At 37.4% G+C, this 12,139-nt stretch overlaps 1 protein-coding gene across 1 annotated transcript; it reads left to right on the plus strand.

Moving 5' to 3' along the window:
- Positions 1-7,237: 7,237 nt before the first annotated feature.
- GJE1 (gap junction protein epsilon 1) lies at positions 7,238-8,986 on the plus strand (the record flags this gene model as incomplete). Its single annotated transcript, XM_080941728.1, has 3 exons — positions 7,238-7,276; positions 7,980-8,162; positions 8,591-8,986. 3 exons carry the CDS (start codon positions 7,238-7,240, stop codon positions 8,984-8,986), a joined length of 618 nt encoding a protein of 205 aa, XP_080797854.1.
- Between the last annotated feature and the right edge of the window lie 3,153 nt (positions 8,987-12,139).

The following is a 12,139-nucleotide window of genomic DNA, read 5'->3' on the forward strand; positions in this document are numbered from 1 at the left end:
TTCCATGGAGTTTGATCATAATCATGAGGTATCCAAAAAAAAAAAGGGAAGATTTCCATGCATTATGAAAGTAGAAATCAGGCAATCTAGGAATATTCAAAATATAAACTCTGCAGAATGATGGGAAAGATGACCTTCCATTCTAGTCTTAGACCAAGAAACTATTGGTACCCAACAAATAACTGTCAATAAATCTCAAAAGTTGAGCAATTATCGCAAGCATAAAAATACTTAGGCTCATAAAACCACAGAATTGTAAAATTATTTAGACTGTAGTATCTAGTGCCTTCCAGTTAGAGAAATGGAGGTGTATCTTAGAACATTGATGGTTATTGGCCTTTCCACTAAACCATCCCCAGTTGCATTCCAGAAAATATAAATTATTCATGTAGAAAGACAAACCCAATTTTGGCAGGTCAGAGATTTCAGTGAGATATGAATTGGTTAAGGACCATGATTTATGAATCTAGGCAGCTATCCAGATTGTCTTATCTCAGCTGTCCTTCTGGGAAGCACACTATTGTGACAACCTAAATTGATCTCTATTCTACCCCATTCAACAGTCACTGGCTATCATGTGAGGGGAAATGTAATTACTGAGACACAATACAAATACTGAAAGTCAAAAAATGTTAGAGAGGAAATTTATATTGAGATTGTCTCCCCTTGCTTGCTAGATACAAAATTATCCAAGATAATTCATGACCATATTCTGAAAGCTTAATACAAATCATGTCCCATTTTAAGCAAACCTTCAGCATGTTTTTAACACAAACACACACACACACACACACACACACACACACACACACACACACACACAGGCATGCACTCGCATGCACACATGCACACACATCAATATATACATAGCCATTCATTCTTCATTTAAGATTGTTATGTGTGTCATTGTTTTGCTTGTATATGTGCACCACATGCATTCAATGACTGTGGAGGTCATAAGGGTACAAGAGATCCCCTAGAGCTTGAGTTGGATGCTAGGAATTGAACTGGGGTCTTTTGGACTAGCAGCAAATTTTTCTCAACCACTTAGCCATCTCTCCATCCCTGACCCTCACATTCTTTCATCCTTGTATGTTCTTTGAATTTGAGGACTACCATTTTCTCAGTCATTCCAAACACCTTGCACAGCAGCTGATATTGTAAGTGATCAATGATTACTCAATGAATGAAAAAGATACAGAATAAGCAGAAGAACACACACACACATGCACACAAACACACAAAACATGGGTAGAAAGTGAAACATTTAACAACTTACTTTTTATCATCAGGCTTTTAAGGAAATTTGGGAACTAATTGTATTTATGTATGGTGAACATAATGATGTTTTCATGTTTACATACATTATTAATCATAGTGAAGCTTACTAGTATATCCATATCTGTTTATATGATTGAGGTGAGATAACAGGCTACCATTATTATCTCTAGCAGTTTTAATTCCTTTGTTGGTATTTCATAATTTTCTCTCTTACACAATTTTTATTTTTACTGAAAGTAGCTTATTGTCTCATATAATATAGAGTGATTATGGGTCCTTCCATCTACACTTTCCAGTTCCTCCCAACTGCCCCTCCCATCTTTTGTCTCTCATTAGAAAACAAAAGGCTTCTAAAGAGAATAATAAAACATAGTAAGACAAAACAAAAAAAAAAAAATACTGGAATTGAACAAAATAGAAAAGAGCCTAAGAAAAGGCACAAGAGAAAAGCATAGACAGAAAGACTGACTCATTTGCACATGCAGGAATCCCATAGAAACACTATCCTAAAATATACATACAACGGCCTGTACGGTTAAAAAAAAAGATAGATAGATAGATAGATAGATAGATAGATAGATAGATAGATAGATAGATAAATAGATAGACAGACAGACATAGACAAATAGTAGATGACAGATAGATGATATTTTTCAAAATGCCCATATAAGACCCAAATTGAGCCTTATCTACCTGAAGACTCCTATGAATGATATGAGAGTTCAGGGATCGATGTAAAGACAAGAAGTTTATTAGTCCAGTGCACTGGAGAGGCCTACATTCAGTGCACTGGGGTAAGGAGAGGCAACCCCGAACTTACTCTTATTACAGTTTTTATACACTTTGTAAAGGGCTATAGCGGTGGTGTTTAGGCATGCAAACATTGGTGGGGTCATCTGACTTTTAAGATAATTGGCTGTCACTGACTTGTGCCACATTGGAGTTCTTGGCCCACACTCCAGGGGCTAAGCTGTGCCAGGATTTCCCAACCCACAGTCCAGGGGCTAAGCTGTGTTGGAATAGGGGTAGGTGTCTAGATAAGGTTGGGACATTTCTTCCTGTGGGGAAGGGATGCTTGGTGCCCTGGAGACCTTCCAGGAACTGTGACTAAATAAGATTGAAGCATTTCTTCTGGGAGGGGAGGGATTACTCAGCACTTTGAGGCTGGTGGAAAATTACTTTTTCTTTCACCCCAACATGAATTATAAAACAAAGAACTTCCACTGACATCAAGTTCATTTTCTGTTAGCCATCTAGTGTTGGGAATAAACGCCTACATAACTTTAAGAGTACTTTGTTTCCCCCAAGTGAGATTCCCTCAAAGAAAACTAACCTTTCATTCACAAGTGGCTGTCAATGGAAAATCACTCCTGGGTTACAGTCAGGGGCGTGTATTCACTTCTCCTTACAGTTCTAAACTCACATCTGGAACAGACCCCTGTGCATGTTGGCTCAGACTCTGTGGTTCATAACGTTCATTCATCATGTTGACTTAGAGGACCTTGTTTTCTTGGTCTCCTCTATACCATATGGTTTTTATACCCTTTAATCATGAGTATCCAAAAGTCTCTCAATCTCTGAATACTGCCTGGCTTTGGATCTCTATACTTGTTCCCACCTGCTGCAGAAGGAAGCTACTCTGATGATGGCTGAGTAAGGCACTGAACTATGAGTATTGCAGAATCCTTAGGAGAATCATTTTATTGTTTCATTTGTTCATTTGCTTGTTTTAGAGCAATGGGATATGGATTTACCCTGGCTCTTGGGATATCTAGTTTCAAGCTCTTGATGACCAAACAAGCAGTATCAAATATGGTTTGTGTCTCATGGAATAGGCCTTAAGTCAAGTTAGGTATTGGTTACACCAACTAGCTTTGTGACACATTGCACTAGCAAATCTTGTAGGCACACTACAAGGCACACTACAAGGGTTTATTGATGGGTTGATTGGCTATGTTTCTCTTTTTGTAGTGTGCAAAACACCTTCTTGTTGCAGTAAACATTAAAAAGTTTAATATCTTATTGGCCCCGTGTACCAAAGATGCTAGCATGTGGATGTAAAGATTCCATGTAGGCATGAGCTTAACTGTTCCACATTCAATGAGTTGTGTAGGTGTTGTTATCAGCAATGGGTCATTGTCATAGTTTGTGGAAAGCAACCTATATAGTCTTGGCAACATCCTGGTGTGTTTGTTTGGGGCTCCATGGGATCCCCTTTGTCTATTAACTGCATTAGATCTATAAGCTTCATTTGGTGATAAGACATGGCCAATTACGGCTTCTCCCCACATAACTGGTGATTTCATTTAGGTCACCTTTATATATGTATATATTTTACAAAGCTTTGACTGTATTAGATTCTTCATATGACACTTAATTTTAGCTGTCTCTCCCTGTACTCCCTCCCTCATTTCCCTCCCCATGCCAACATGATCTCCCTATTCAGCACACACCCCAAATCATCTATATTATCTATATTCTAATTCCTTTTCCTGGGATATTTATCTCCAAATCCCTTACTCTATACCTAACCTCTGTGTGTGGTTTTATGGATTGCAACTTGGTTATCATTGACTTAATATGAATACACACACACACACACACACACACACACACACACACACATATACGATATCCACATATAAGCAAATTCATATAGTATTTGTCCTCCTGGGCTTGGGTTAACTTACAATTTTTTTCTAACCCTGGATTTATATAGTATGTGCTCATTCTGTTCCCACTGGTGCATTTCTTTATGAGGTATCTCTATTTGTTGCAACTCTTCCCTGGGTATGTGTGATGACTGGCTCATTCTCTCCTTCACTTGGTCTCCTTCCAGTGAAATCAGACTGTGAAGGTGGAAAGAGAGCAAACACCCGTGGGCCCTTCTGATACTGAGCTCCTCAGTGCTCTCCTAAGATTTCAAGAAAACAAGAAAGCATGTGTGATTTTCTCCCTTCTTTCTTCATGATTCAGGATCCAAGACTTCACTATTTGCTTTGTAAGCAGACGGAACATGCTGTGCTAGAATATTTCTACTATTGCTCTTCCTGGCCAGTAAACAATAATGTCTACTATAAGAAAGAGATTTAGGATAGAATTCAAATTGATGATAAACTATAATGTTCTTGCATGTAATTTCACAAGTACTTAAAATATGAGTAGTGGTCATGTCAGTGAAACAGAAGATTGCTAAGACTCTTTAAAGCATGTTCTCCCAAAAAGTTTTCCCCAAATAGTAGCAAATATATATATATGGACAGAAAATTAAGGATTATATGACTTATTATTATATGACTTATATAATAAGATATTATATGACTTATTAAAGTGGAGCCACACACCTTTAATCCTAGGACTCCAGAAACCTAGATAAGCAGATCTCTGTGCCTTTGTGGCCAGCCTTGTCTACAGAGCAAGTTCCAGGACAGCCAAGGCTACATGGAGAAACCTTGTCTTGAAGACACAAAAGTAAAAATAGCTGAGTGTATTAAATCTGACATATACATATACAGAAACGGGCAGGGGGACAGGGATTAAGCATGTAACAGGAGAAGCTGGAGAGATGGCTTAGCAGTTTACAGCCTTGCTACTCTTCTAGAGAACCTGGTTTCCCTTCTCAATATCCACATGACAGCTAACAGCAGTCTATCTCCACTTCTGAAGGGTATGGCATCATTTCTGACCTGTGCAGGTACACGGCATACATGTGATACACATACATATGTGCAGAAAAACATTCATACACATAAAAGAAGTGATTTTTAAGACTGTAGTAGGTAAAGAATCGCTAGCATGGGTTAAAGAGCTAGATCTTGGTCAAATTATAAAACCATTTGTTCCCTGGTTTTCTCCTGGAGGGCAGCTGTTACCATTCAGCTTCTAACACAAACCACTGTTTTCCTAATAAAAGAGGGAAGATGCTTTCAGCGAAGAACAGAGTACAGAGTTATAGGCCATTGAAGAGCCACAAACCATAGCTAGCTGTGGATCTGGGGACCATTCCTGTTAAGCAATAAAGTCTCCAGCTGGCAACATTTTCCCCTGTGAACTGAAAACTTGCACTGCAGTGGGGGCTGTATTCTCCTGCTCTTTCGGGTCAGGTAGAAGAATCGATAGGTCACAGGTCAGCTTCAGCGTTCTCTGTGGGTGGTGAGTGGAAGAAGGCATTTCCCTCTGCATCTTCAGACTCCAGAACAAGAAGAGTAATATCTAAGCCACTTCCAGGCATGGTAGCTAAAGCCTGCTATTAGACCAGACACTTAGCATCCTGTCTTAATACTGAAAATGGTGAAAAAGATGTGAATGTCTATGGTAGAATATTTATAATAGAATATGAATTTGGGCATAATTTTTCCCTTATCTTAGTGCCTATGACTCTGTCCCATGACTTAAGATGAAATAGCAGAAACCATTTCTCACATCTGTGTTACCATCACTTACATTGCTTAATGTATCACTAGTAAGCATGTGTTAAAAAAGTAAGCAGGTGCCCAGGCACTGCTTAACCTGTGTCTTAAAGAACCTGCATGTAAATGAACCCAGACGATCACCCAATAAACAATCCTACAAATGTTGTCATATGTGTGAGTCACCTCTCCCCAAAAGTGCTCTTACCTGGTGGGTTTAACATTCCTCTGGAAGGTAAGAGTAACTACACACCATTTATAGATCAGGACTTGCCCCTCGTGAGCCAGTAGTGCACACGGGAGTGGTAATGACTCGCAGATGACACTGTATATATTTAACTAAACATTATCATCTATTTCTGTCCATAGACAGAATCCAAAGCAGGATCCCTTCACAAAAAGGACTGTAAGGCCTAATATAATCTCTCTCTAGGAAGGAATTAAAGTATATCCCTATTTCGAATCCGAAGAGGTAAGATTATGAGCTAATTTTCTAACCAGTCATCAAGTGGCTTGTCTTGGTTGCGCCTATTAAACCAGTGTTCTTGTTCAAGAATGTAATGGTCTTTGCCCATTGGTTATAATTCTATATAATGTCATTTTTACCCCACTGTTGAAAACAAAACAAATGAACAAAAATCAGCCTGGAGTTAATCTGAATATCACAAGGGAATGAAGAGCGAGTAAAGGAGATACATCGGAGGCTGCACACTCCTTCTGCTGTGGAGAGAAAGACAGCAATCGGTGTAGATGGAGATAGTTACTGTCTGTCTAGGTCCATGCTGTACCTCAGCCCCATAACCATATCTAGTGGACACTGTATCTACGAAAGAACAAAAGGAAAAGATAAATTCTTTATGATTTAAGCCAGACCCTAGCCATACCTTCATTATTATTCTACATATGAATCCTTAGAATTGAAAACTAATTGTATCATTTTCCACACCTCTTTCAAGTATTTAGCAGAGAGACAAATATAAAGACATGCTGATAATATCCAGTATTGAAATAATGATCACAAGCCCGTGTGTCTAACTTCTTAGACCTCCTAGAAATTAGCCATGTGTTCTGGAAGTCAGTCAGAAAAAAATATCAGAACTATTTCCATGTACTTTAGGACACAGCACATAGTATTCTAGAGTACACAGTGTGCCGATTTATATCTAAGCAATTCTCAAGAGACCGCAGGGCCCCTCGTGCTCAGGGTATCTGTCTGCTGGCCTGCTTTGCTAGCACTCCTGGCTGACCGGCGGGCTTTGCTGATCTTGCAAGCCAAGGGATTATTAGACTGACCACATGCCCACTGCTTTTGTTTCTTTGTTTTTGTTTTGTTTTGAGATGGAGATAGGAAAGTTTGACTAGGGCCCCAGAGATCTATGATGGGGGTGAGGGGAAGGAAAAGGAGGAGGGGAAAGAAATTTGCAGAGATAAGTGGTTTCTGTTGTACAAGTCAAGAGAGAACGTAAAAGTTTGATTCTGGTAGAAGGAATCTGACAGCATAGTTCAACAACAGCCCACCGGGATGCCAGGATAACATCTCCTGAAAGATGTCTCTAAATTACATCAAGAACTTCTATGAAGGATGTGTAAGTAGCAAGCCAGAAGATCAATTGCATGCGTTTTTGTCTGTGTATTTTAACCCCATTGGCATGTACGGCGATGAATGTATTTGCTGTATCTTTACAAAGAAAATAAAGTAACGGCCATCTGCTGTAAAATATTCAGAATTTAAAATTATAGGTAGATTTAAGTCTGGAGGCACGTTCCACTCATCCACTGATGCAATAAAGTGGTTCACACCCTTAATTCAATATTAAGTTTGAAAGGGCTGAATAAATACCGTCCCGTCAGTGCGGTGGTGCGTGCTCTCCATTTAATGTTGTGTTTGTGCTGTAAGCTTCCAAAAGGAAGGAAATCAGACATTCTAAGATCCTGTGGTTTTGTTTCAGAGGGATTGTAGGAAAAGGAACTATTCATCGCATTCCAAGCTGGTTAAAGTATCTCTAAGCTTACCCATGTGATTGGCAACAGATCCCCGTTTGCCTTTTGTACAGAATAATTTATAAGTGAAGTACACAATAACCGTGCCGTAATGCGGACTTAACAGCAAACTTGACCATTTCAAAGGATCTGTCTTGCTACAAAAAAAAAAAAAAAAAAAAAAAAAAAAAGTCTCAGCTCTATCTCAACATTTTTGAAACTCATTTTAAAATGTGATGATAAGTGCATCCTTCCAATTCTCCTTTTGTAAATGTTTGTTTCCAACCTTTCTCCCTCCCCAAACAACAGGTTAAACCTCCAACTGTGATTGGCCAGTTCCACACTCTCTTCTTCGGCTCTGTGCGGATGTTCTTCCTTGGGGTGCTGGGCTTTGCTGTCTATGGAAATGAGGCTTTGCACTTCAGCTGCGACCCGGACAAAAGAGAGATAAATCTGTTCTGCTACAATCAGTTCAGGCCAATAACTCCTCAAGTAAGTTCCACCCCCCAACACTCATGGTTTCTTCTCTAGTTTTCAGAACTGTATTACTTTCTTATTGGCTGAACTTGAAGTCCTCAGAAATGTCTCCCAAACCCTATATTCCATTATCTATCAGCATACGTCACATAAAGACATTAAGCAGCTAATATAATCAAGTAATTTACCATTTCTTTAGCAGACAAGCAGTGATAATAAATTGTGATTCTCAGCTGCCTTATGTTTAAAGTTTCATTAATTTAATTCAATGATTAAAATTTCAGCACTACTAGGTTTGTTCACTGTATTTCATTTTTATAAGGTATTTGCAAAAATGTACAGTTTTTTTTTTTAATTAGGCTTTGGTGAATGTGTGAATTTTCCATGCGTCTCTTTGACTGTTGCTTATTTGATTTGACTAAAATAGTTCTGGCATGCTTTAGGTGTTCTGGGCATTACAGCTAGTGATTGTCCTGCTTCCTGGAGCTATTTTCCACCTTTATGCTGCATGCAAAAGCATCCATCAAGAATGCATTCTTCAAAAGCCTGTGTACACCGTGATCTACATCCTCTCAGTTCTGTTGAGAATCAGCCTGGAGGTGTTGGCATTTTGGCTTCAGATTCACCTCTTTGGCTTCCAAGTGAAGCCTATTTACTTGTGTGATGCTGAGTCTCTTGGTAAAAAAATCAGTATTCTAAAATGCATGGTCCCAGAACACTTTGAAAAGACGATTTTCCTCATTGCAATGTACACATTCACTGTGATTACCATGGTACTGTGTGTTGCGGAGATTTTTGAGATCATATTTAAAAGGTCGTGTTTCCTCTTTAAACAATGACAGGGTCGATCGCCAACTGTCATGCCACTGTTCCTATCAATCATTTATGTTTGGTTTTCTGATCAAGCACTTCAATTCAATACGATCTTTAAACCTTGGTGTGTCTGTAATTTATATATACGAGAAGATAGGGTACCAAGTTCTAAACTAGGTGTTTTCAAGCAAATATTTCCTCCTGCTGTAATTTTATAACTTATTATATAATAATGTATATGTAACCCTAATGATAGCTCATTTAAAAAAAAATACTAAATTTATAGGCTTCTCTCATATACAACATTTTAAGTGATCACATTATTTTTGGCCAAAAAGACTTCTTATGAAGGATAAAGACTGGAAAGTTGATGTTCACAGATGTTATTTATATGCCCTAAGTCACACAACCAAATCCAGGTCTTTCCCTATACACTAAACTATGTACCTTTAACTTTGAGGACATAATTATTCCTGCATTTGTGTAAATATGTACCTTTAAACACAAAATATAAGTAAATTAAGAGTCATATAGTTTCATTGGTAACTCAAAGAAGATGAACAATTGAATTTTTTAAAAATATTAAACCCATATTGTTTTGGTGAAATAAACATTAAATGATTATGGTGGAGATCGTTGTCAAATAAATTAGAGCTGCTATGGAAAACACTGTGTTATGTGTTGTGGATTCCTTGCTTTAGTTGTGCCCATCCGTACCCTGAAACAGTGAGCTTCCATGTTAAAAAGTATTGAACTGAAAACTTTGTTTCCATGGGACTGTAAGTCCTCAACAGATCACGCCATAGGTAAATACTATAGAAAATCAGAGCACTTCCTTCTGTCTGCCTGTCTTAGCAACAGCCATCCTCGCCTTGTGTCTGTTATCTTTCTCTGTCTTAGCAACAGCCATCCTCGCCCTGTGTGTGTTACCATTCTCTGTCCTGCTGTTTTATGTTGGGTGGCACTTTGGTGGGGAACCACCCATAGTCAGATACTGAAACTTTGGAATCTTTATTGAGCACCGTTGGGCTTATACTTGATATTAAAAATTCTTTATTAGGCATTAAAACCATTGATTTAGCGCCACATAAAAGCACAGAGAAAAATCCAACTTGGTTTCATTAAACAAATAGTGACTCGGGGCCTATTATTTAATATGTACTACATTGCTAGGTCATATTTAAAAGCAACAAATTGGCACCCAAAGGAGGTCACGTTCCATTGTCCAGTAAAATACCTACAGGGTAGCGGCCTGTCATAATGGAAATAAACTGTAAATAGAATAAAAAATAAAGTGTTTAGCAAATGTCTAAATATTTGGAAAGAATTCACTGATAAATTGATAATTATTGTGGAATAAGGAACACGGCATCAGAAATTATAAAGTAAAAAAAGCAAATAATATTGAAAACAGGATTGATCAAAAATTGTTTAAAGAATTGAAGCAGCGTTTCGCCGCCCATAAAAATTCTATTATTATGTCACTAAAAATTGTAACAACTTTTATCTTCTCACTTCAACAAATTGGCTAAAACAACTCAGTGAGGTGGGGACAAAGCTAAACGCACAACACATAGAAAGATGAAGATGAGTGTTAGGGGAAAATGTATTAAAGGAAGCTTGGTAAACTAGTGCGTCTTCAGCTGCACAGTTTGGGATGACAAAGAGAAAGAAATCAGCCTTTTAATAAATGCAAAGTGATGGACATTAACGCGATCACAAGAATATTTGGAAAATCAAAAAGTTTGGCGGGGTGAAGAAAGTCGTTGAAACCCATACTACTGAGACAGGAGAAACTGATAAACTACGTAAACTTATAAATATTCTTAAGCCTATTTTAAAAATGCAAACCCTTTTCATAAAGAAAATGCCTCATCCAGAGGGCCCTGGTGGAAATCATCAAATGTTTAAATGTTTAGAGGAGAGAAAACATTGCAAAATCTCTTTAGGAAAAAAGAAAAAGGAGCCTCCTAGCTTCTTGGGCAAGATCATGTTGGAATGAGTGGAAAATATTTCCCATTTTGTTTAATTCGAGCAGCTTAATTTTTCTATCATAACTTTGATATCAACATTCTTAGCAAAAATACATTAGCAAGTGTAATCCAGCTCTGTGTGCACAAATAAAGCAGGACCAGGTTGGGTTTATCCTGGAAATAAGAGACTACTTTTTAACACTTACAAGGCAATGGATGTGATTGAACTGTATCAAAGAAAAAAAGGAAGAAACCACATAGCCATCTTAACAGATGACAACGCAGGTGTCTGATTATATTCAACAGTCATTTCTGATGAAATAAACAAAATCAAACTTTTCACTTAATATGAAAATTACCTAAATTTGAATAGATAGATGGATAGATATAGATATATAAATTTTTGGAAATACCACATAATATTGAAAGAATAAACAATTTTCCTCATGATTTGAACAAGGAGAAAATTTTCCATTTTTTTCAATTTTGGCTTTATTTGAATTGTAGTTTCAGCAAAAACAATAATAAAATGTGAATCCACTGAATAATTTCTTCAATAAACGTAATAAGACCAAAATAAAAGATACTCAGATACATAGCTTGGAAATCATCTTGACTCAGACAACAGTACATACAAAATTCTAAAACATCTTTTAAAAACCTACAAGACTAGTGAAATGCACCAAGAAAACACTGTAGCAACAACAACAAAAAAAAAAATCAGCAACAAACCATTTAAATTTGTGTAAGTATTACCTTTTAGAATAGGCTAAAATGCAGGGAAACACATGGTGGAAATCCCACAATATTTGCTAGACAGGTACAATAAAAATAATGTAGCAATTCTGAAAGAAAATTTTTTAAAAATCATGTCATGGCCATGACTATTCTGGTCGCCTTAATCACTTAGAACTTCTGATACTGACACAAAAATAGTTCAATATAATCTCAGCGAATTATAATAAATATCTGCAAGTGGTTTCTAAATTTCATATGGAAATACAACTGAAAGCGAGTGATAGAATAAATATCCCAAAAGAGAAAAATTTATTATGTCGGTAAGTAAGCCAAACAAAACAAGCAAGCAAGCAAACAAACAAACAAAAGGTACCATTACAAATGGGGGGGGCGGGGAGATAAACTGACCTAGCACATCTCTGACAAAATCACCTAGACACTGAAACTCAAAGAATATTAGCATAACTA

The sequence above is a fragment of the Micromys minutus genome (assembly GCF_963924665.1).
Source record: "Micromys minutus genome assembly, chromosome: 30".
Taxonomy (NCBI): Eukaryota; Metazoa; Chordata; class Mammalia; order Rodentia; family Muridae; genus Micromys; species Micromys minutus.